The following is a 26,783-nucleotide window of genomic DNA, read 5'->3' on the forward strand; positions in this document are numbered from 1 at the left end:
CGGGGCCCCAAGATAAATGGAGTTGCTAAAGTCCAGCCTGGAGAGAATCAGGCCTTGAATCAGAAGTTTTTGGGAGTTGAGAGGGAGTAAGGGCAGGATCTTCCGAATTGACCTGAGCAGCCCAAAACACATCCCGGCAACCTTTTGTGCCTGTGTTGTGAATGATAGCTCTTTGTCGAGCCAGACGCCCAGGCTCTTCACCTCTGGTTTCGAATCCGGGAGAGGGCCTAAGCAGGGGGGCCAGATGTCTTGGAGTGAAGTGGGTCCCTTCTGACCAAGGAGGAGAATGTCAGTCTTTGCTCCGTTGAGCTTCATGGCTTTATTCTTGTGGATAGTCTGCTGGTGCATTTTCACATGAGAACTGTCTGCCTTTCGCACATTTAGCTCTACGCCGTGCTCCTATTCTGCACAGCGTGTTCAAGGTCGATAAACAATGTATGCTGTTGATTCACTTTGGTCACTCCCACGCTCATAGACCCAACATAGAACACAGCTACACTACTGAAAGTCGGGTGCTTTTATTATGGCATTACATGCATGAAAAGGCACTTGGAGAAATTCATTCCAATGAAGAAGAGCTGTGCTTGTCCTGAGATGTAAATCCTTGCATCTAAACTTGGAGGTACGGGTCCCCCTGATAAAGCCCAGAGGTCTTCTATAATTATAATAAACTAGCTCATAGCACGGGGAGGATCGTAAGGCGCTGTAGTCCTGTTTCCACTGTCATTATAATATGGTTACCCCTTTTGTTCTATATGGAATTGTAACCATGCTGATTATATTGTTCTTATGCATTTAATGCTAGTATTGGCTCATGTACTATATTATAGAGTACGTTAGTTAAAATAAACATTTTAAACTATACTGTGCCTCTGTTTACTCACGTTGTGGACAAGTATGAGTGTTTGAACGAAAGAGTGTTCTTCCTGCAATTCCTAAGAGGGTCGGAGAGACATGTTCTAGGATGTCTCCTCCCCCAACATGCGTGTCCAGGCGATCTGCACTCTAGCGCCGAGAAGCTGCTGCCGGTCGACCTGCACCTAGGGGTGGCAAAGAGGACACCCCCTGAAGAGGGGGAAACTGACCTCCCAGAAGAGGATACCTTTCACCGCAGAACACTGGTTGTCCATGTCGCCCAGGTGGAAGTCATCCTGTAGGCTCGAAGTAAAAGAACAAGAGGGAATCTACGTCTACACAAGGAATTACATAGGCCCGGTCCTGACGTGCCTGACTTTAAAATGCCGGCCTCTGCTGCCTTTGTTTCTCCTGCAGTCAATATGACAGACCCCAGTTCCTTCTCAGATACCGAGCTATACTACACCAAGCGTTGTCATCTCCCCCTACATGTTAATTTCAGCAGCACTGTCATCCAGTGGGGATGTTTCCCTGATCATGGAGTCCCAGCAGGGTGGCCTCTCCTCTATCCTCTATTGGGGACTTGGTATTCTATGTTTGACTATGTAACTGTAGCTAACATACCTACTCAAAATTGATCATTCCTCTCTTCCCGAACGCTGAGACCTGAGCAACATGGTTGATGCCCGGTGGAGCTGTTAGATAGTTGTAGAGGAGATTGGCTCCGGTTCACCCCCTTGACCATCACCTACCCAGCCGGACATTGGGCATAGTTCACCTTGTCTCCCCGCTGTGTCTCAACTCCCTCCCCCGCTTGTTTCTATGCCCTCCCCCCACCTTCTTCTTTTACTTCAATCCTCGTAGCCCATACATCTATTCTAAACTGTTTTTCCCCAATGTTGGGACCTGAGCAACATGGCTGATGCCCGATGAAGTTGCTAGACAACTAATGAGGAGACTGACCCTGGTTTCCCCCTTGACCATCACCTACCCAGCCGGACATTGGCCACAGCTCTTCCTCTTCTCCCTGATATGGCTCTTTACTCCCCTCCTTTCCTATAAATTCTCTCAACCTCATTGTTTGTTTACTGTACATTATTATGCTCTTGCAACTGATGCAATTTGCAACGCAATATTCCTCTGTTACAGCGCTCTGATACCTACGGGTCTAGCCAGCGCTTTAAAATAATTTTGATGTACCTTCTAATGCAACGTTACCCTGGTTAAGTGCTCTGATACCTCCGGGTCTAGATAGCACTATATAACCATCGCAAATCAAATAAACTAAAAACTGGTTCCTGCTGAGACCTGAGCAACATGGCCGATGACCGCTGGAGCTGCTTCACAGCTAATGAGGAGATTGGCCCTGGTTTCCCCCTTGACCGTCACCTACACAGCCGGACATTGGGCATAGTACTTCCTCGTCTCCCCGCTATTACTCCTTCCTCCCCTCCCTCCTACGAATTGTTGAAACATTGTTTATGTGCACTGTACCTTACTATGCTCTTGTATCTGATGTAACTTGTAACGCAACGATCCTAAATGTAAAGCGTTCTGATACCCTCTTGGGTCAAGTTTGTGCTATATAAGACTTTATAAATAAATGTCTAATCATCGGTAGCTTTGCTGTAGTACAGAGAACGAATGAGACATTATAGCTAGTCAGATTGGGGTTCTGGGCACCGAGGTGGGTTTTCTGGTACACCACTACACACAGAGGTCCTGGTTTCCTGTGCATAGTTCTGTGTATGTGCAGAATTCCTGCAACAGGACCACCACCTCCCTGAGGCCGGCTATTAAAAGGAGGGTCCCCCAATGCCCCCCTCCTTGAGCCATTAATGGTCCTGATGACCGTCACCATCCAGGGCCAGCTCCTGCTGCGGCCCATAGTGCCCACCCTCAAAAGATAGAAGTTTGCTTTTGCTTGGTTGTAGCTGTGCCAGCTCTTGCCTAGCAAGAGCCAGCACTCACTCCGCTCCCAGCAAGTGGGAGCTGTGAAATTGCTCCCACTTACGGGGAGTGGAGTATTAATCTTTTTCCCAGCAGAGCAGGAAAACAGATGAAAGAATTGTTCCCCCACTCAGGGAGCTGCATATTTCGCAGCTTCCTGCATGCAGGAGCAATGCTGGCTCCTGTAGGATGAGAGAGCTGCCCAGGGGGGCATTAAGGGTCCCACTGCGCTCCCCATCAAAGCACACTGGGTGCACTGGGTGGGGCCTGGGCACCCAGGTAGACATGGCTGGGCCCCCTGGGTTGGGGTCCCTGAGGCCTACACCCGCCCAGGGAGGGGGCCCGTGCGGACAGCTCTCCTTTGAATTTTGGCCAGGCCCGGTATACACGGTCCACAGGGACAAAATCAGCCTGGGGAGGAGGACTCCATTGCACAAACAAGCAGAAAAGGCAAAATAGAGTGCAGAAAAAGGAGCAGAAAAGGCAAAATAGATCAGAAAAGGCAAAACAGAGGGCCGAAAAGCAAGCGGAAAAGTCAAAACAGTGGGTGGAAAATGAGCAGAAAAGGCAAAACAGAGGGCAGAAAAACAAGCAGAAAGGAAAAACATAGCAGAAGAGGTCAAAACAGAGGGCAGAAAAATGAGCAGGAAAGGCAAAACGGAGGGCAGAAAAATTAGCAGAAGAGGCAAAACAGAATGCAAGAAAATTAGCAAAAAGGCAAAACAGAGCAAAAGAGGGCAAAACCGAGGGCAGTAAAATGAGTAGTGAAGGCAAAATGGGGGATAGAAAAACTTGTGGGAAAGGGAAAACTGAGGGCAGAAAAACAAGCAGACAATGCAAAATGGAGGGCAGAAAAACAAGCAGGAAAGGCAAATCAGAAGGAAGAAAATGAACAGAAAAGGCAAAATTGAGGGAAGAAAAACAAGCAGTAATGGCAAAACAGAGCAAGAAACATGCAGAGTGAGGCACAAAAAGAGAGCAGCAAAGTAGACAGGAAGCAGAGGGTAGCGACTGCAGGCAAGCTGTCGCACGGGGAGCTGGCTTGAGAACCTGCTTAATTTTTACAGAACCTGCTTAATTTTAACAGAAATAAAACCTCAACAGGAAACACTTGCATATATAAACAAAGCTAGTGCCCCAATTGAAGCTCCACTTCTGTAAATAACAAATGATCATGACCTCCTGGGCTTGACAAAAGCAAAGCTGGTGTGTTTTCTCTGCAATTCCACATTGAAAGATGAGCTGAAATGCTTCATGGAGGTAAATGCATGGTTGATCTATTGCAGTGCAATGCGTAGTGACTGTGATAAGTGGCTTCTTTCTTGTCCTTACCTCGTGAGAGCAGATTCCATCATTCTCCCTTTAAATCACTCAGTATACAAATGTGCAAACGTTTGACTATGCGGCAAATGTTTCTCTGAATAATTTTCCATAATTACATGAAATGCTGGCGTATTGAAATCTAACAAGTTCAGAGCAAGATTTTTTATTTTTTATTTCTATGATCCCTTCTGATAGTTCTTCTGTATCTATTATGGCCTGAAGACATCAATTGTTTTATCGTGCAGTTTTTTTCAATGAATATGCTTTCATTTCATAAACACTGTTATATTATTATGAACCTTGCCGCCATTCTAAATAGATGATTATTGATTGCAGTGCACAGGGATTTTGGTGCAATATTCAAAAATCGGTACAGTTTTTTTTGTTAACAATGTGGTTGTTGACCTCACTCAATTAGGACACATCCGGGAAATTTGTGCAGACTTCTCTGTACCCCCCAAAAAAACACGTAGATTCTAATCTGTCAGCTCCACTTCCTTGCTCTGAAAAGACCGTATGACATTTCTTTTACTGATTTTTCACTTATTCCTCATGTCCTTGTATTTTAAAAGGAAAATGCTCTCCCATCGCTTTTCGAGAAACTAGAACCCTTTGGTAGAGGCTCTATCTTCAAAGTCAATGTACAGAAATCACAAACCATCAACCTGACTGTTTTCCGTTTTCCGTTTTCCAAAATGACGGGACTCGGCTAGACCATTTTTTCCCCTTCCAATGGGCAACCTAAGGGGTATCTTACCTTGGCCTGCAAATACACCAAACGCTAGAGAAGACAGCGGAGTCTACTATGCTACCCTGTTCTCCGCTGCCCGATCGGACTTACAGTCTTGGAAATGCGGCCCCACAAATGAAGGATGGATGAGAGGCAATACAAACAACTGACAAGTAAAGAGATGCAACGTGTAGAAGTTAACAAATAATAACAAGTTGTTGGTGAAAGTCTTTGTGTGGCTTTATTTCAGGTACGCTTTGTTTGCGTTCATTGGGGCCAGCCAATGCTTTCACCCAAACAAGGGCTTCTTCAGGGCTGTAATGGCATACAAAATACAGATGTATTAAAAGACTGAGTATCAAAGAATAAAGAGTTCAGTACGTGAGATGAAAAAGAGTTGTGAGGGAGACTAAAATTGAGTGAACAGAGAGGGGAAAGAGGAGAGCGGGAGGGATGAATGTGTGATTGGTACATGTGTGATCCCGGGTGAGAGGATGAACCCGGGTAGTAAGTGCGCAGTGAGAGAAGAAAACTAAAAAATCAGTGAATAACCATGAAAGTGGAAAGGAAGGCAACAGAGCCCAAAAGGGGTTTTAGTCCATAGGTACTAAGAGTGTTTCTGAAATACCCAGATGTCAGTGCTCGGGCTAGTGTCAAGCTTATCTAAAAATTGGCCAACTTACCCATTAGTGATACCCTGTGGCGGGTATCGCCAGAAATGGTAGGAGTAAAAGGTAAAGAGTCGGCAGTTACGAACCCTAGTTTGAGAAGAGACCGTGTCAGTTAATGTGGTGGTGGAGGAAGTACGTCAGTAGTAGATCAAGAGGCATCAGTGAGTGAACGTACCTTAGACTCTAATAGCCGCCCGTGGGCCTGTCTCACTGTGGTCCAGTGTAGTCCAGTACTTTATGTTATTAAAGCTCTGTGAGTATATATATATCTGTGAAATAGCAATGGTCGAAATGAGACCAGGAAAAGATGTATCCCAAACATTGGGCAGTGTCTAAAGTCATTGGGCGCAGAAATGTTCCAATAGCCAAGTAAGAGAGGCCTCCCTCAGTACGGCGTCTAGGAAATGTGCTGGGCCGTAAATCAATTCCTAAGAGGGTGTCTAACAAATTAGTGGTCCCTTACCATGGCTCCTGTGGGGGATATTAACAGTAAAATCAGGTGTGGAGGCTTCCTTAAAGAAGAGAGAGTTGAATAAAATATGTGTGGGCGGAAATCAAGTAAGGAGAGCCCCCGGTAACCTCAGTTAAGGTTGGGTGATGTAAATGCCTCTAGACAGGGAGTAAACAGTAGGAGGCGGTGACTGACTGACTGAAGCACTTGTAAAGCGCTCGAATGCCACGGCGTCTTGGCGCTGGGATGACTAAAAGAGCGGTGAAGGCCAGTCTTAATGCGAAGAGAAGAGCCAGCCATGACTCAGGTAAGCGGGGAACCTGTCCAGAAATCGGGCCTGGTATCGGGAGTATCCGATAGCGAGAGTAGGGCAAACGTGCAGTATGGCAATAGTTAATAAAATGGCCCCACAGGTAATGTGAACCTTAAGTGAATCTTGGCTTGTTGCCATGAGCTGAATGAGCCCCCGCGTAGTGGTTTTATTAAAAACCTGGCTACCGCTTGTGTAGGTTAGGTGATGTAAATGCCTCTAGACAGTAAGTGAACATCCAGATGCAGTAACTCAGGTAAGAGCAGAGCCTGTACGGCAATCGGGGCTGATATCGGAAGTGTCTGATAGCAAGTCTAGGGCAAACATGTAGCATGGCAATAGTTGATAAAATGGCCCCACAGGTAATGTGAACCTTAAGTGAATCTTAGTGTGTTGTTATGAGCTTCTCCTAAATTGCTCTCTCTAATAATTTGGACATATAAAACATTTCAGGTAGAGGCCTATAGTTTTCAGGAACGTCTGGATTCAATTACAATATATTTACAAAAATGTATCGCTCCTGCTGGCTTCAGCTCTTGAAACATTGATTATGCTCTGTACATCACTTGGATCTCGCTGTGGTAGTTCCTTAAAAAGTTTGGCTGGCATAATGCCATCTGGAGAACTGGAGTGTCTGCTGTGGTGTATTAAGTGAATACAATCGAACATATTCAAAAGGGAAATGGATATCAGAGGGACTATTCACATTTTGCCTGCTAGTGGGAGGCGCACATACTTGATGGGCACACAGTGCAGTATCAATGTCAAAAATGTTACACTAAAGGGCGTGGATAAGCAATATGGACAACAGGATGTGAGTCCTTGAGCTCCCGTCCGGCCTCACCCAGTAATCCTACCTATAGTGCCCACACCGCCAGCGCTCGCTCCGCTCTGCGCACATTAACACTTGTATACCACGGAAAACATGAGACATATTTGTGGGAAAGCAGTGTTGCAGGTTTATTTCGCACAACAGGTAGCTGATAGGTGGGTCATCTTACAGGCGATCCAATGCGGCAGCCCCTCGCTGACCCGCATGACTAAGGAGCCATCTTGCACGGCGAGTCGATGCTCTGACGGTGCAGTAAATTACCATTTTATTTCGTTATACTCTCGCCCCCCCCTGTCAGGGCGGAGCAATAAGGCACACCCCCGGTCAGTTCAGCCCCCCCGACCGCCCGAAGGACTAACGGGGCGCCGACGCTGTTTCATGGAACCCCCTCGGCTCCAAGTTCTTGGCTCGGGCACCCTACTGTGCCAGGCAGAGGTATTTCGACTGTATCCTTCTGCCGCAGAGGTACCCCTACTGTCCATCTGCTTCCAGATCGCCCTGTGACTCCGCCTGCAAACACAAAACATGACCATTAAAAAATTCACAACTCTCGCCCGCCGCTCTGCAGCTGGGTCAGGGTTCAGGGTGGGATCAGCGCAGAGCAAGGGGACCACGCGCAGGAAGAGAGGCCGAGCATATACGCTGGGCCTGCTATATACTCCAAGGACCGCCCCATCCCCAGGTGAGCCCTCCCAATGGCTGTTAGCAGGGAGGGCGGCTCATAGGGATTGCGTGCTACAGGCTCTGCTCGCCCGTCGTGTGGGACTAAGGCGCTGTCCCGCCCATGCTCCCCTGCGTGTCGCGCGGTCAGCGGCATAGTGCCCACACCACCAGCGCTCGCTCCGCTCTGCGCACATTAACACTTGTATACCACAGAAAACATGAGACATATTTGTGGGAAAGCAGTGTTGCAGGTTTATTTCGCACAACAGGTAGCTGATAGGTGGGTCATCTTACAGGCGATCCAATGCGGCAGCCCCTCGCTGACCCGCATGCCTAAGGAGTCATCTTGCACGGCGAGTCGATGCTCTGACGGTGCAGTAAATTACCATTTTATTTCGTTATACTCTCGCCCCCCCTGTCAGGGCGGAGCAATAAGGCACACCCCCGGTCGGTTCAGGCCCCCCGACCGCCCGAAGGACTAACGGGGCGCCAACGCTGTTTCATGGAACCCCCTCGGCTCCAAGTTCTTGGCTCGGGCACCCTACTGTGCCAGGCAGAGGTATTTCGACTGTATCCTTCTGCCGCAGAGGTACCCCTACTGTCCATCTGCTTCCAGATCGCCCTGTACTCCGCCACAGCTCTGGAGGAGGCCCCCGTCGATGACAGAGCCCCCCACCCACCTAGCTACTTCACACCGCTGTTTCGTACCACTTGTGCATCCAGGAGGGATATGTTCACCCCCAGTCCAGACAAGTGTACCCTGTCTTGTAGTGGTACCCCTCCGTTTCTCTTGTAATGGTACCACCCAGACCTCCCTTCAACTAACTTCTCCGTGGGTCCGTAGACCATCCTGCGGCATGGTCCCTCGCTTCCGGTGATCTGGCCCTGCGAGTGCCACCTTCAGATCACGGGAAACCGCCTACTCCTAACCTGTTGCAACCTTCCACCTATCCCCCTTGCGTATTTGGGTGGCTCTGGACCTGCACTCCCTTCGCTTGGCCCAAAAATAATAGGGGTACTGCCACTCCAGGGGTTCTAAGTATTTACTATTACCCCAGTTTGGAATTTAACAATCAGAAATTGCTTTCTGGTTCTTATTAGAAGTTATGTCTTCGCTCGCCTGAAGTCTGATTACTCAACTCTTCCTCATTCTGTACTCGAAAGGATATTACTGAAAATTGACATATTTGTTGACTTTTACTTGCTCCGCTGGGTATGCCCGTTAATTGGGTAGGACAAGGGACAGACAAAGACATCTGGAATCTTACAGTGCCTGGACTTATATATAGCATGGCAAGTCACCGAGAAGCCTCTCTTGAGTCCCTGTGGAACATTTGCCATTTATTGCTGCATTGTCCCTGTACAGCATTTTGCCTCCAATTGTATTTCGTTTCTCTTTTACCCTGCCCCTTGTCACTTTTCCCTTCTGTAATGCACTGTTAGCTATCTCATGTATTTTGTTTACCTGTGGCGTTAGTTACCCCCGCACATCACATTCGGGATCCATCACAGAGGCACCATTCCTCCGAACCCACCATTACCGTTGTAACGCCTTAATTTAAGCCCCTTATTCAGATGCTTAAGCCTGATAGTGACCATTGCATTTTGGGTGAGCCATTTGGTGTCTCATCCTTTACTAAGCATGTAGGTGCACTGCTAGTACAACCAGATACATTTTACATAATGCTGTTACATAACGTCTGCAGTCACTTGTTGGTATGGTGCTCGGAGTCTCCAGGTCCTTGATAGGCTGGTTTGCTGACTGTCTGGGGATTGCAGTGTCTGGGACTCCGCACTAAGGGATTGCAATACTCTGGTTGTCCAGTATAACAAGGGGACTGAACTATTTTTAGGATACTGAGGAAGATTGCACCAGGGCATGTTCACAAACTGCATCAGGTATGGCAACTGACAGGCGAAGCTAACCTGCAAGAAACATTTTCTGTACCTTGACAATGAGAGATAGCTAACAGAAATTCTATCAGTCATATTGACTACTTTATTGTCCAAAATTGTGATTTTAAACAGTTAAATATTGTTATTACGTCTGTACATTGAGCTGGTACGACTACTCAGTGGGTGCATTTATCAGTTTTGGCCCTGTGGGTAGACGTTTGAATCCCAAGAGGGCTCTTTCCACTCCATCATTTAAAGTGCTAAATGCTGTCTTTGTGTTTCAAAAGTTGGGGGGGGGGGGAGGGTTGAACTAGGCACGGGGCTCTTATTGGCTGGAATGGGCCTTTTGGTCCAGTATCATAGCGAGTGTCCCTTGCATCCCCATTTTAAATAGATCACTCTGTCCTCAATGTGTAGACAGCTGTAATATTATTAGACCAGTTCTATCCCATGCTACGCTGATGACATACTCCTACCCACACCATTGTAGTTAACTACCTGCAACACTGGTCTATAGCTTGGTAAGAGAGTACCATGGCTGCATTGGAGTAGAGTTGTAAGCTATAGTATCAAGCTATCGAAACCCGATATATGTATGATATGACGACCGGTGTCACTTACCAACTTCAAGAATTTAAAAGGTGCCAATTAAGTCATTAAACCTCTATTACTAGTACGAATGTGCAGGTCATACTTGGATCTTTTCGGCAACTCGTGCTAAATTCCATAAATGAAGCAGTTCCCTTTAAAGAACAGAAAACCGTGTGCAACAATAAACATTTGACAACATCGTATACAACAGTCCTGACACTGAAATCAGCCAGTCCGAGCTCAATCCGAAAGTATTGGAGCACTTCGCATGACATGTGCATCAGTTACATTACATATGCACACATCCATATCTGCAGCTCTGGCCGTTATGCCATACCCTGTTTGCCGTCGTGCAATGACCATGTATAATGACAATGTCAAGAAGAAGAAGCAGTGCATTGCCCCCAGATAAATTATACCGTAGTCAGGAAGACTGGTGTTTATAGATCTACTTCCCCCAGCTGAATGACCAGCTGGCGAAGAATTCGGCGCCATAGAAGGCCGCATCAGCCAAAACTATACGCGCAACCTTGGTAAACCTCCGGGACCGCCGCACATCAGACACGAAGTACAACGTAGCAAGACCGTTACACGAAACCAACACAACTATGGGGGAAAAACGCATAATCGCCTTGCGTTCGTGGCATTACTATTCAGTGCCCCCGATGAGAGGGCCTCTTCTTGCCCATGATCGTATTTTGCATGTGCTAGGCATGAAACTACTCGCACGGCGCCCAGGACCGACCACAGAATCCTTGAAAGCCGCCAGTGATCGTATTTGGATGTGCCTGGAACCACTCACACGCGCGCCGCCCCAGGACGGACCAAGCTCCGGCTGTCGGATATCCCCGGGGCCTCGCTTTACCTACAAAATGCGGCGCCATTTGGGCACTCCCCTTCCCCCAAACACCACCGTCTGTCTCAAAATGGCGACCACTGATGGCTGCAACCTCATTCGCACACAACACTTTTGATTCGTTATAATCTGTCATTGAAATAGACTAAATGAACTGAACTGAAAGAGACCGATCAAGGTAATGGGGGCTTTACGGGATGAAAGTATATTGCAGTAAGACCTATTAAAAGAAAATAATCACGAGGTGGAAGACAATACTCAGGAAAATAGACACACATTAAATAAGAACGCTAAAAAAGTCCCAACAAACTCATCACCCTGCTGTGAGCATCATAAATTGACGAGGCCATCGTTCTTATATTCTAAGTGAAAGCAAGCTACATAGAGAGCTCTCCATCGAGCAGACGTGCTAGAGTCTGAGAACCGCAAGGCTGATGCAATACAACAATGGCTACACATATTGCTTCGTGAGGTATGATGGAAGCATTACAAGCTTTGTCAGTTCTGAACAGCAAGGCACCGACAAGTAGTACCTATAAAAGAACGCCAACAAGCACAACAGCTGCAAAACAAAGGCACCACAACGAAGATCTTCATTCCGTTTTGTACAACTAAACTTCCGAACGCGGTTCCAAAACAACCATCCTTCGAATGAGAAAGGGAAAGAGGGTAAAGGAAACGGCGCGCCAAACGATGCAAATGCGGAGATTCACAAAGCATCACGTAGAGAGACTGCCGCCTGTCATGACAATTTGTAGAAAAGAGGTGATCATAAATCTATGTGAAATGATGTAGGTGAACAACGCTAAACTAAAATAAAAGATTTGTTCCCCTAAAGAAAGCGTGCCTGTAAGCCTGACAAAGGCAGCCAAGGGCGACAATTTCTAGACAACAATGGAGATGCACTTGCAGACCTGCAAAACTAAACCCGCCGACTGAAAGCCCGACACTTGGTGTGTACCACTAAGATACAAACTGCGTCATTTATCCTCCCTAGCAATGCAAATTAAACAAGCACCATGCCGCCACTATCCCCCCGATGCCAGCTCCCTGTAGCTCCCGCGCCAAACAAATCGGAAATTCATTATGTGCCAACGGCCACAACGATACTCGCCCCCCCAAAAGACCAGCGCAAGTGAACCAATGCGCCAACCCAGTCCCGTCGCTAAATCCAAAATCGCCACCAACCAAAACCTCAAACACCGCACCATCCCCCATCAACCACAGTTCATTATTCGATCACCCCTCATTGCTCATGTGAGTGCTTTCAAGGTTTTCTCCTCACAGAGGCGGTACAAAATGGCGGTGCATGTAGAATTTTGCTGAGAGGCTGCCGTTCTGTGGAAGTCGGCGCCGTAGTGACCTACTGCTCCTCACTTTCTCACTGCTTATGAGGTATGGTGCCAGCAAGGTTGGCTGAGCCTTTATTCTTCTGAAGCTGATAAACAGATCATCATGGAGCTCGGTAACAGTAATAACAGTTATTCAAAACTGAACAGCAAATGGCATATAAAATCTGGAGTCAGGTATAAGTAATTACGAGTGCAACTGATTTTTCTAATCCACCTTTGCCGGAATATTGCATAAGTATAACTAAATGGCCTTTAAATAGCGCCCATTGGAGTAACGTTGTAGCTGCAATGACCAACACATACAGGGCTTCAGAGTGCACAACTAGGAGGCTAAGAAGTGGGTCGCGCCCCTCACCCCCCCCCAGCCGAGTGATAGAGCATAGCCAGTCGCGGTGCGGGTGAGCTGAATGTGAAGTGTATAAAGGAGGTTGGAGGCCCTCAGACGGCCTGCGTCTGGATGCCCCGCATGGCATAGGAGGGCAGTACAGCCTCCACCGAGCACACGTCCTAAGAACAACGACGACCTGGGTACGGCTAAATTCAATGCACCCGAATCGACCGGACACCGCCAAATCCAATGTCTGCAACTTACCCGAAACTGATTTAAAACCCAGAAAGAAACAATTTTAGCTCTCGCCGACCGCCTAAACGAACATTGAAACGCATGCCAAGAGGTGTACCTACTCACCCGAGCATCCAACCCCGCCACATTGCAGAGTGCCATATCACCAAATGTCGCTTTACATTACCCATGCCGGACCGTTTGTTAGCAATAACCCGACAAGAGACTGCATGCGCAAGTCTAAACCACGGAAAAAACTCAATCTCCTCTGCCCTGAACACCCCACTACGGGCCCGAAAACTTACAGCGAAATTGCATAGTTAAATAAATAATGTAGCCGTCAATTAGGTTCCCATCAACCTTGTAATCTATAAAGCTGCAGTGCAAATTGTGCCAAAACCTGGGATTGAACCAGGGACCTTTCGATCTTCAGTCTAACGCTCTCCCACCGCGCTATTTTGGCCTGCTGGCACGGGGAGCAGGGGATACAGTGAACCGCTGATATACCACTTCATTGCACGGCGTTTGTCCCGAAAGCGCCCCTCCAGCCGTACATCCTAGCAAGCACTTCCATAGACGACATGAACTGGCCAGCTATTATGCTTCGTAAAGAACGCGACCCGCGACGAGCTCCCAGCCCCAGTGGGGGGTCACTTATTGTGAAGCGCTCTGACGCCTTCGGGTAAAGTCCGCGCTACATCGCATTGCATTAAAAATAAATAAATAACCTGACGCCGCTTCCCAGACTCGCATATATATTCCGCACGCTAGGTGCTCGGGAAAGAGGGGGGGGGGCAGGCACAGCCAATATGGCGGCCCCACGAGGGCCACCAACTGCCTCCGATAGTTACTGTCCAAGAAAGCATGTCGTGCCTTGATTTTATGCATTGCACAAATATTCAACCGATGCTAATAAATACGTTTGTTGTCTTGGGCTCCCCCTTAAACGGCGCTCATGAAGTGCCCGTGCGCGATGTAGCGTCGCCAAACATGTGCCTCCTAAACAATGAGAGCCAAGCACGCCACTCTAATGCAGTTCCTAGGGTAAACTCTTGAAACTAAATCTATCGCGCGGCGGATGCCTGTAACATCTTGTGAAGACTAAACAACTGACATGCAATATTCGCCCCACTGCAGCACGTCTGGCCGAAAATTGGCAAGCGACCTCATTTACAATGTGCAGATGCGGTCCCTCCCAACCTAGCTCTAATTGGAAGCCTGCGGGTTCCGCACCTTTGCGCGGCGATCATAGGTCCCGGAATGCAATTGTGCCGTAAATATGTGCGAAACAGGACCTCCCACTACAAATCAACTCACCATCACCCGCAGCCAGCCCGCCGACCTAAGACACAGCCTGCTCCCATCTCTCCAACGATCGGACACCGCCAGACCCAACACTGCTCGGGCTTCGCCCCGAAGAAAGGCTGCCCGGCGCTGGCTGCCAGCACAAGCTCGGCATCTTTTAACAAACACAACCGGGACAAACAGCACCCTCCCTCGCCAAGCGACCTCCGACTAGATATTCGCCAGAGGCTTGGAATGCTGGGTGGCCGCAGCCCCACCCGTTCGATCAATCAACCATCCCCCCAATTCCGTCATTGTACCCGTGTCGAGTCTGCAGCAACAAAGCGCATAGCCGCTCAGCACTGTAAGACCGCGGCGCCATCCAGGCGGGAGTCGGGCATATCCACACTTAACTATAGCAGTGCCCCCTGAGCCGCGTCTACCACTCCAAAGCCCCCGGCATATCCCAACATGCTGCACTTGGGACCGAACACCGCCTGCCCTTAACCTCCCGGGCCCCATGCCACACCAACCGCCGCTCGACCACTGGGACAGCAAACGTCCTCACAACTCGTGCCCACCAAGGCTGCATCCCTGTCCAAAGCGCCCACAGACGGGCTCTCTCAACCAGCACTTACCCCAAAAACCGTCGAGGAAAGAACCCGATGCAAGGCCAGTGCAGCGAGGCAGGCAGGCCAGGATGACCCGTACAAGCCGGACAGGGGCAGACGATCAGCGCAGAGCAAGGGGACCACGCGCAGGAAGAGAGGCCGAGCATATACGCTGGGCCTGCTATATACTCCAAGGACCGCCCCCATCCCCAGGTGAGCCCTCCCAATGGCTGTTAGCAGGGAGGGCGGCTCATAGGGATTGCGTGCTACAGGCTCTGCTCGCCCGTCGTGTGGGACTAAGGCGCTGTCCCGCCCATGCTCCCCTGCGTGTCGCACGGTCAGCGGCAATCCTCCAGCATCCCTCCTGTAACCAGCCTCGAACAGTGCCTGCTGTGAACAGACATCACGTAGCACCAATGGTGGCATTTTGAACGCTTGGCGGCTGCTGGAGACTACAACTACATAGATGGGGGGACCAATCCGAGTACCTTTTGACCTTGATTCTGCAGAAGGAACAGACCCCGCCCTCAATGACAAGCATGCTCACGCTGGTGGGTAAAACGGTACACATTAGGGCTGCAATATTGGAGGCACCTACAGAGACCCAGCGGTCCAGGCAGACCGCTACATACCGTTTATGCTCAGGCTGTCACTGATGTGCCTCCTCCACTGGGTTCGGAGGAACTGGATGCCCAGTTATTACTGGAGGAAATCCGTGCAGCAAGGGCTCTCCCCAGGACCAATTCCCATCTAAATGTTACCAAGCTTACTCAGCCACAGTGGCACAGGCCCTACTACAGGTATACACAGAGGCACTTCAGCGGGAGTCTTACCCGCCCACTTTGAGGGAGGTGGAGATATGCATGCTCTTAAAACCTGCGGGAGACAGGTTGGATCCGGCCGCATATCGTCCATTCCCTATGGACGTTAACATACAAGGTGAACTGTTGGGGTACTCGATTGGCCCCGCACATGCCCTGACTGATCAATGAGGACCAGTGCAGGTTTATACCCGGTCGTACTACTGGCATGAACTTAAGGCGGTTAACACATATTATGCATGAGGTGAAATATAGATACGAGGAATTGGCCCTGGTATCAGTTGACCTCAAAAAAGCCCAACACCATAGATTGGGAATACCCACGGGAGGTGCTGAGGGTGGTGGGTTTTTGCCCAAATATTCGTCACTGAGTTAAACTGCTCTATACCGAACCATGAGCGCTGGTCTGTGTGGGCCTGAGTGGATCGGGAGTGCGGTCATTGGAGCAAGGAATGAATCAAGGGTGCCCGCTTTTGCCGCTGCTACTAGCCCTTGCTATTGAGCCGCTTGCGGTCTGGATGCGGAGAGACCTTGAGCAATGGGGTATTCATATAGGTGGGACCCTACAGGTGATACCACTGTACGCAGATGATGCCCTCTTCTATATAGCCTCACCCGGTGTGGCATTGCCTAGGCTGCTGATGCTTCTGGAGGACTTTGTGGACTTCTCTGGTCTGCGTCTCGATCAGCATTAAATCCTTGCTCTTTCCTTTGGCTCATATGGCCACGCTGCCCTTAGAGCACCTCTCTCATCTTGGGTTATGATAGGAATGGGCTCATTTTCAATACCGGGGTGTGCAGGTGGTACTTGATGATGTCCAATCATTGCACCTTAATGTGAACAAGGTTTTGGCCATGTTGTGGTGTTCAGTGACCTTTTGGGATTTATTGATAGGCAGGCTAGTGGTGCCACAGCACACTTACAGCACATGACCCAGTGGCTTGATGATGGGGATAACTGGGAGAAAGTTGGAGTGAGATGCAAAGGGTGGGAGACATGTATTAAATTCTACAGCGAACTGAACTGCCATATGCTGATCATTCTGGATTACAAATGTGTGCTCTGCTATAAATCGGCAGTCACTAATACCACCTGAAAATGTATGTCAGCGGCAAGTTTGTTTAAAACACAAATAAAGGTATATAGAAAACTGGCTATTTTGGAAGCTAATATTTGAGCTCCCTTGTAGGATTGTGTTTAGCTTATTAAGGGGGAGATTTATTAAGATTTTATGCAGTGTTTGAGTCACAAAGGTGATGCAAATCGATGCAAAATCTTTTTTTTCCGATTTACTAACATGAGAGTAACGCAAATCAGCACATAGCTCTGCTTTGCATTACTTAGTGCAAAGGGGGCTTAGTGGGGGTGGAGCATGGGCATTCCTGTGCAGCCACCCAAGGTTTCTGATGCTGAACCAATTTAATAAGTAAAGTAGACAGGGTTTAGTGTCTGGAAATTGTGCCATTTTGAATTAGGCGGAACAAATGAAAAATGCTTTCATTTCTCCTTCCTTTTCTGACTTTGTATGTGTGCTGCACTTTACAGCACCCATACAAAGAGGGAAAAGGGTTAAAGTCAGTCTATGAATAGTATTTTGCACATTGAAGAGTACCCTTCCAGTACAAAACCTATGCTAGACTGAGGGAGACACCCTTGCACTGTAGCGCAAAGGTGTGCCAGTGGAGCATGGCAGCTGATCTCAGCGCCGTCGCTAGGGATAGGGGTGGAGAGTGCCACATTTCTGTAAATATGGCGCTCTCCTCCACTCTCCTTTTCATGTAGTACAGCATTTGCCGCTGCTGCACTGCGCTGCATAAATAAGTGGTACATCTGGCCCTAATAGTTGGGAAAACTGCTGTTGAAATTTTTAGACCAGAAAAGATTGCTTATTGAGTGCTTGCCTCTATGTTTTATGGAGGAGAGAACAAGCTATTCTCCATTGCCTTTCAATGAAACGGAATTTCTGCCCAGGCTCTTTAAGTTTAGAAGACAATCAAACTCCTAAATGGATTTTTTGTTTCCAATATCCTTAAAAAGGTGCACAGTCAAAATATCGAGTTGAAAATTTCGACCTACCATAATATCGTGTTTAAAATTTCGATGGTACAGAATATCGATGTCAAGAATATCGTAGGACAGAATATCGACCCTGAGGTAAGTAATATCGAAATCATTTATATCGATGTAACTAATATCGAAGTTAGTAATATCGATAGCATATATATCGATGTAACTAATTTCAATGTTACTAATATCGATATTTGTATTATTTTTTTGATTTTTATTATGTATGTGTTCTATGTTTTTGTTGATAAGTATTTAAATTAATTTATATTATATGTGTATTATTTTTATATATTAATACATTTATTATTAAGTAAATTATATGTTTTAGTACCGGAGCGGGTTGTGGGTTTATAGGGGAATAGGGTGGGAAGTAATTTAATTGTAATTATTAATTGGCAATTAATTATTTTAATTGATGAATTAATTATATAATTGGTAATTAATGTTATTTTTTATTAAATGTTATGTTTTAGTACCAGAGCGGGTTGTGGGTTTATAGGGGAATAGGGTGGGAAGTAATTTAATTGTAAATAATACATTTTTTATTTAATTATTAATTGGCAATTAATTATTTTAATTGATAAATTAATTATTTTATTGGTAATTAATGTTAATTTTTATTAAATGTTATGTTTTGGTACCGGAGTGGGTTGTGGGTTTATAGGGGAATAGGGTGGGAAGTAATTTAATTGTAATTAATTAATTTTAAATTTAATTATTAATTGGCAATTAATTAATTTAATTGATAAATTAATTATTTAATTGGTAATTAATGTTAATGTTTATTAAATGTTATGTTTTAGTACCAGAGCGGGTTGTGGGTTTATAGGGGAATAGGGTGGGAAGTAATTTATTTGTAAATATTTAATTTTTGATTTAATTACTAATTGGCAATTAATTATTTTAATTGATAAATTAATTATTTAATTGGTAATTAATGTTAATTATTATTAAATGTTATGTTTTAGTACCAGAGTGGGTTGTGGGTTTATAGGGGAATAGGGTTGTAAGTAATTTAACTGTAATTAATTACATATTTTTATGTGTAATATATTTTGTAAATATTTATTAATTGGCATTCACTACTGTTGCACCCTTTGGAGTTGGAATAGTAATTTTTCCCCCTACACTATCCAAAGCTTTCCCTACTGTTGCACTCTTTGGAGATGGAATAGTTGTTTTCCCCCTACGCTATCTAACCATTTCCCTACTGTTGCACCCTCTGGAGTGGTAATAGTAATTTTTCTCCCTAGGCTATCCAACGCTTTCCCTACTGTTGCACTCTCTGGAGTGGGATTAGTAATTATTCCTCCTACGCTATCCAACGTTTTCACTACTGTTGCACCCACTGGAGTTATAATAGTAATTTATACCCGTACGCTATCCAACGCTTTCCCTACTGTAGCACTCACTGAAGTGGGAATAGTAATTTGTCCCCCTACGCTATCCAATGCTTTCCCTACTGTTGAAGTCTCTGGAGTGGGAATAGTATTTTTCCCCCTACGCTATCCAACGTTTTCCCTACTGTTGCACCCTTTGGAGTTGGAATAGTAATTTTTACCCTTACGCTATCCAACACTTTCCCTAATGTTGCACTCATTGGAGTCGGAGTAGTAATTTTTTTCCCTACGCTATCCAACGCTTTCCCTACTGTTGCACTCTCTGGAGTGGGAATAGTAATTTTTCCCCTACGCTATCCAACGTTTTTACTACTGTTGCACCCTCTGGAGTTATAATAGTAATTTATACCCGTACGCTATCCAACGCTTTCCCTACTGTAGCACTCACTGAAGTGGGAATAGTAATTTTTCCCCCTACGCTATCCAACGCTTTCCCTACTGTTGAAGTCTCTGCACTGGTAATAGTAATTATTCCCCCTACGCTATCCAATGCTTTCCCTACTGTTGCACCCTTTGGAGTTGGAATAGTAATTTTTACCCTTATGCTATCCAACACTTTCCCTAATGTTGCACTCATTGGAGTGGGAATAGTAATTTTTCTCCCTACGCTATCCAACGCTTTCCCTACTGTTGCACTCTCTGGGGTGGGAATAGTAATTATTCCTCCTACGCTATCCAACGTTTTCACTACTGTTGCACCCTCTGGAGTTATAATAGTAATGTATGCCCGTACGCTATCCAACGCTTTCCCTGCTGTAGCACTCACTGAAGTGGGAATAGTAATTTGTCCCCCTACGCTATCCAACGCTTTCCCTACTGTTGAAGTCTCTGGAGTGGGAATAGTATTTTTCCCCCTACGCTATCCAACGTTTTCCCTACAGTTGCACCCTTTGGAGTTGGAATAGTAATTTTTACCCTTACGCTATCCAACACTTTCCCTAATGTTGCACTCATTGGAGTGGGAATAGTAATTTTTCTCCCTACGCTATCCAACGCTTTCCCTACTGTTGCACTCTCTGGAGTGGGAATAGTAATTTTTACCCATACGCTATCCAACGCTTTCCCTACTGTTCCACTCACTGGAGTGGGAATAGTAATTTTTACCCACCCGCTATCCAACGTTTTCCCTACTGTTGCACTCTCTGGAGTGGGAATAGTATTTTTTACCCATACGCTATCCAACGCTTTCCCTAATGTTCCACTCACTGGAGTGGGAATAGTAATTTTTACCCACCCGCTATCCAACGCTTTTCCTACTGTTGCACTCTCTGGAGTGGGAATAGTAATTTTTACCCATACGCTATCCAACGCTTTCCCTACTGTTCCACTCACTGGAGTGGGAATAGTAATTTTTACCCACCCGCTATCCAACGTTTTCCCTACTGTTGCACTCTCTGGAGTGGGAATAGTAATTTTTACTCTTACGCTATCCAACGTTTTCCCTAATGTTGCACTCATTGGAGTGGCAATAGTCATTTTTACATACCCGCTATCCAATGCTTTCCCTACTGTTCCACTCACTGGAGTTGGAATAGTAATTTTTACCCACCCGCTATCCAACGCTTTTCCTACTGTTGCACTCTCTGGAGTGGGAATAGTAATTTTTACTCTTACGCTATCCAACGCTTTCCCTAATGTTGTACCCATGGAGTGGGAATAGTCATTTTTACATACCCGCGATCCAACGCTTTCCCTACTGTTGCACTCACTGGAGTTGGAATAGTAATTTTTACCCTTACGCTATCCAACGCTTTATCTACTGTTGCACCCTCTTGAGTTTGAATAGTAATTTTTACCCTTATGCTATTCAATATTATTTATATTTATTTATGTATTTAAGATGTTACATAATGTTGCATTTAATTAATTTTAAAAATATTGAAAGTATATTTAATTGTTGTTATTTATTAAATATAATTATTTATTATTATTTATGTTATTATTTTATGAGTGTTTATGTATTTTTAAATTGTAGTATTTGTTAATATTTTATAATTATTAAAAAAATTATGTATATATTATAATTAATTAAGTATATATTATATATTTTATTATTATTTTTAATTAAATGTTTAATAGTAAATATGTATTATTTATTCATTTTAAACATTATAACACATTTTAACATACGTTTAAATTATATGTAAGTACTATTTACTTAATTGTACTTTTTTTTTTTTTAAACGATATTTTTAATTACGATATTTTTAACATCGATATTTTAGTTTCGATATTTTTCTACTTACCATGTTGTAGATAGGGTGTCGATATACTTGCCTTCGATATTCCAGCGTCGATATTTTGTCTGTCGATATTTTCAGCCTCGATATTCTGTCAGAGATCCCCTTAAAAAATGTTGTACAAGTAGCATTTCAAGATCCCGAAGAGCATAACGAGGAACACTTATAGGATTGATAGCTCATATTGTAACTTAGTACAGTGTTTAAATTCCAGAGTAGCCACTTTTCAATAAATGTACTATTTGTTCTGGACATATTTTCTTGATTAACTTCCTCACTGATAAATTTCCGATGCTCTTTGGATATTCCAGTTTCAAAACATTTTCAGTAATATTCTTTGTTTTATTTTAATACAAGTTTCTTCTAATTTCAAAATGTGCAATATTTGGGACATATCCCATATTGCCCATGCAAGCACATTTTAATATTGCTTTTCTGCTTTCCAACATTAATTTATATGTTTCCTCCTATCTGTAGATAGATTGTAATGGCCACTAAATTGCCCATTCAAAAAAAGATGCTGTCCTTAGAGAGGCCCGTGAAACCCTTTTCAAGGGTGGAAACATTACATCAATGACAAGTTTGTGCCTCTGGGTTCCAGCTCAAATAACTAATTATTGTCACAACAACAAAGGTTGTGTTTTGGAACGAATATGATATCGCTCAACCATTTATTCTATTAGTTGAGGGAATTACTTACTAATTTCTGTAAAGAAATAATTCTAGAAAGGGCACATATGCCATATTGACAAAGTATATGCATGGATAATATGGGGTAAGTCGCAATTACTGAATATTTCTCAAATAAGAAGAGAATTACACCTAACTAATGGTAAGATTGGGTGCATTTTCAAAGATACCGCTATTTATATTACACAGGTCCTGTGCATTCTATGCTGCAACAAGGTTTCTATAATTTAAGATGCCTGCGCAACAAACATTTTTGATGAACTGCACATCTTACGTTGTGATTGTACATGTATCTAATAATGTAACATTATTCAAACTAAAATTACCTTCAACATCATCAATTATGTTTTTATTCAGTTACGAACCATAAATATATTGGAAGATAGTCATAAAACAATGTTACAATACATACAGACTATATTCTATACACTCTAGTGATACCGCTTCATTTTAAGAATTTATGTATCTGGTTATGTCAGCAACCGCGTATGTAAAGTAACGTGCTTTTATTGGAGTTTTATCTAAAAGCTACCTTTATCAAAAATGTAACCGACAAACTGAAATTAGTTTCATCTAGAAACATTTCATAACATAACCTTCAATAAAACACTGTATGCTGTGTAGATCATTACCTTTACTCTCCCTTATTACATGATCTGAATTCAAAATCTATTACTAATTGCGTCAAACTCCCTCTCTACAGAAGTTTGTCCCTTCAATATTTGCTAAAAAGTTTATTTTAGCAGACAATATGTCTCCCAAGACTTATCCTGTGGTTATCTAACACTTTTTGAATGGTTCAACAGATTTAAAAACAATACATTTCCTCTACCCAGGATTCAGTCATCATTTCTAAGGACTGATTCACCTTAGACCTCAAAGAAGATAACAATATCATTAAAAACTAATACGTTGTAATTGCTTAAATTACCTTGATGTAAACTGGCTATGCTTAAGACCTTGCCTGAGTTTTTTTCTGAACAGCCTTGCACTTTCCTCGTAAACAAGTGTATCCTAATTTTCAAAGACTTTTGCTGATTTTCATATGTTAATTTTGATTTTATACAGAACTTTTCCCCATACTTTGAAAGTCATCTTCAGCTATTATACATAGATGACTACTACTAAATCCCGAATAGCTAGGTGAGTTTATTTACTCACCAAGACATAATATCCATAAACTAAATTCTAACTAAGGTTGTTATTCACAATGGCTAGTCTACTGGCAAATGTATTAATTGGCCAACTGGTGAAGGACATCCACATCAGTTGTTGTGAAGAACTGGGTAATGGATTTATAATTTCTAATTTCCTTTTTATCTATGGAATTGTGCTCACTCGTCATGAACCTAGACCAGAAACCAAAAAATAGCACATGAGCATTATCTTTTTTTACATGGACATGTTGTTGTTTGTGGACGAAGCTGATTCAATCTCAATCTGCTGATCTTCAGTAATGAAGAAAGGTGAAACAAATGGGTAATAGTTTACTTTTTCTTGTTCTTTTCTTTTTCTCACAAGGAATGAAAATGGTGAGAACAGCACTGGCAACAGTTGGTAAAGGCTGCTTTAGTGGTGCCATTGCCGTCATGTTTACGTTCTCTGGTGAGCTGTACCCAACAGCGATCAGGTAAATATTAAGGCTAATCATTTTGTTTCAGGCTAAAATACAGAATCTATATGCTCAAACGGTGGCGTTCCTGATTCAAGCAGCTTTTTTTTAATAGCTTGGCAATGATGAGAAATTAAAAAGGTGGGTAAGGATGTCATATTAAAGAGCAGTTTTAAAAAGGTTTTTTTAAGTTTTAAAGTTTTTTAAAGAGTTTTTTTTGTTAAAGAGATTTTTGTTTAATCCTGTGAGTCCAGTATTGTTGATTCAGAGACACACTTCTTTGTTGGGTCAGCATATAGAGAGGAATCTGAAAAGACTATGTTCTTCTTTCACCTCATTGTTCTCAATCCTCGTCTTTCTAGGCAGACAGGGCTGGGGTTTCTCGCCATGATCGCTCGAGTTGGTGCCATGGTCGCCCCAGTGATTCCCATGATTGCCAGCCATGTCTCCTTTCTTCCTGCTGTGATCATTGGCACCATGGCAATAACAGCAGGTCTCAGTGCCTACACACTAATGGAGACTCGGAATTCAACTCTACTGGACACTGTTGAAGAAATGGAGATCAGGTGGGTCCCCTCTGGCTATTTCTCTATCTTTTTATTGTTATTTATGATAATCATACTTTCTAAATACAGCTATTTTCCTTTAAAAAAATCTCAGTTGAAAGAACCTTGTGGTTACGATCAAAAATCTAATATACAATGGAATTACTGATCTTTGGTGAGCAGTGCAACCAAATCTCTCTACAATGTATTGCACATGAAAATTGGCTTCATAATGCACTTTCCCCAATGTTTAACACTAAAGTCAGGGTACAGCCTTTCACTATGTCATGTTCCCAGTATTGCTTGTCACATGTATTTTGTCGATTAAACTTTTACCTATGCATTTTAACCTTGCTCTAAATAACCTCCAATGAGTATGAATATAGCCTACAGGTGTGCAAATTAGGCACGGGATTCAGGGGGCTACTTTGACACATCTTGTGCCCTGCACTGCAGCCTGGAGAGCCCACTAAGGCCAAGGCATGTTCTCTGACCAAGACCTTCTCACAACAACTACACCAACCTTCTCCATAGTACCATCTGGACATTGCCTTTGGGCAGCTTTTGTTTATGTTCTCTCTAGCTATAGATTTCATAGGCTGATGCCAATTTTCTGATTCACTTGTAATTTCCATGTGGCCTTTATCAACATTGATACAAGTTGGACATGTGTTGTTTTTAAAAATGTTGTTACACTGGAGCAAAGAGTTATAAAGAATCAAAAGCTGTGTTTTGTGTGTGCAAGCAGAACCAATCTTTACCAGTTTCAAATGGTTTTATGGAGCAGGCTGTGGTCCTTTGCATTGCCCTGTGCGCTGCATATATTGTTACCTGTTAGGGTTAGGGCATATGAAAACGAAAATAGTTTGATGGTATCTCTATTTAGTTATGACAGAGAATAAAAAATTTACATATTTGTCATATATGTAAATATGTCGCTCTAGTATGATGAGATTTAATAAATGCACTCTACATACTTAGACTAATCTTTGGAGTAGATCGATCCAGTGGTTTTTGAGCTACCTTTAGATATATCTCTGCTCTGGAAATTACAATGATAAACACAGAGATTGGCACCACTCCTTTAAATTCTTTCACTGCTTGAATGAAACTTACGTCAGGTTTTCTTTTTGTGTCCATGTGGTACAGATTTTCAAATGAGGCTACCGTTAATGTCAATCAAAACAAGTTGTTATAATTCACCCACAGCTGTACCATGGCAATGAATGACTGAAACACTGTTTTGCAATGCACACTGTCGTGGCAAAACACAGGCGAACATAACAGATAATCTAAATAGCAATTATTTGAAAGAAGCTTGGATCCATGATAAAAGGACATGATTTTGATTAAGGAACGTGATTTGTAAATATATTTGAAGCACACCAGTGGATCAGGGTTAGCACAGCAATACTGTTGCTGCTTACATCTACATGCTCCAGCTCCCACGCAATATGGTGGTCGTAGGGTTGCCCCATTTCCCCCAAAAAATACTGGGCAATATCTTCATGTCTTAAGAATCTGCAAAGCCTCGGTCAGGATACTTAAATACACCACCATTGATGGCGCGCAGAGTTGCCTGCTCAATTACCATACTCACCTAGGCCAATTAACATACACACTTTGAACGGGTAATCCAGCCTTACCATTTGCCTATCAGGATTTTATTCACTTTAGGACTTATACCTATACACCTTGACTTACCAATCCTTGTCACCTGTATTTGAAAGTCCTAAGGGATCAAGAGTGCTAGAATAATAAGTAGAAAATAATATTTACCTTCATGTTGGACACGGCCTCGTGGCGTGGGCCTACCCCTCCCACATGGCGGGCCCCGGACGACATCGGGCCGCCGTCGATCTGCTGTCGACCCCCCTGACACGAACATTCCCGAACCCGCAAGGAGGGCCGCCCCTTGGCAACCTACGGCTCTCCCTCTTCCTGGCCCCCGGCGGGCCCTGCTCGCCAACGCCGCCGGTCCAGCAACCATGCCTGGCCCCATCTCTGGCCCGACTCCATCTTGGGCCCATCACGTCCCGAGCACGTGGCCGCCGCCACCCTGGCCCCGGCCCCAGCGAAGCCCCGACATCGGGGCACCAAGATCCTCCCAGGTGGTCGAGTGGCCACTTGACAGATCCAAGGGGCGGGAAGTTCCGATGGCCCTCCAGCCGTCCCCGGATGCCTGGTATCGATCACCCTCCGGCCTCCCTGGGCGCTGGCTCCACCCCCCTGCTGGGTGTCTGGACACCTTCATCCCGGCCCCTCTGACCCCCAGGCGCGAGGGTCCGGACATCAAAGGACTCCAGTCCTATATCTGGGCCAGCCCCGGATCAGGACGGCAGTTGTATCTGGAGTTGAAGCCCTGCTGACCTCGTTGCGGCTGATTCTGATCCGAACTCTGCACCTGGAACCACCGTTGAGGCCCTGCTGACGCTGTCGCGGCCTGTCCAAGCTGAACTACCCTTGAGGC

The 26,783-nt window shown here is 44.7% G+C and overlaps 1 protein-coding gene across 1 annotated transcript in view; it reads left to right on the forward strand.

Moving 5' to 3' along the window:
* Positions 1-24,432, forward strand: part of LOC144783212 (solute carrier family 22 member 6-A-like) — a 212,729-nt gene extending 188,297 nt beyond the window's left edge. The window contains exons 9-11 of the mRNA XM_078662306.1: positions 23,678-23,786; positions 24,131-24,334; positions 24,429-24,432. Of these exons, the coding sequence (XP_078518432.1) occupies positions 23,678-23,786; positions 24,131-24,334; positions 24,429-24,432 (317 nt within the window). The remainder of the gene's footprint in view (positions 1-23,677; positions 23,787-24,130; positions 24,335-24,428) is intronic.
* The last annotated feature ends 2,351 nt before the right edge of the window (positions 24,433-26,783 follow it).

The sequence above is a fragment of the Lissotriton helveticus genome, chromosome 9 (genome assembly GCF_964261635.1).
Source record: "Lissotriton helveticus chromosome 9, aLisHel1.1, whole genome shotgun sequence".
NCBI classification, from domain to species: domain Eukaryota; kingdom Metazoa; phylum Chordata; class Amphibia; order Caudata; family Salamandridae; genus Lissotriton; species Lissotriton helveticus.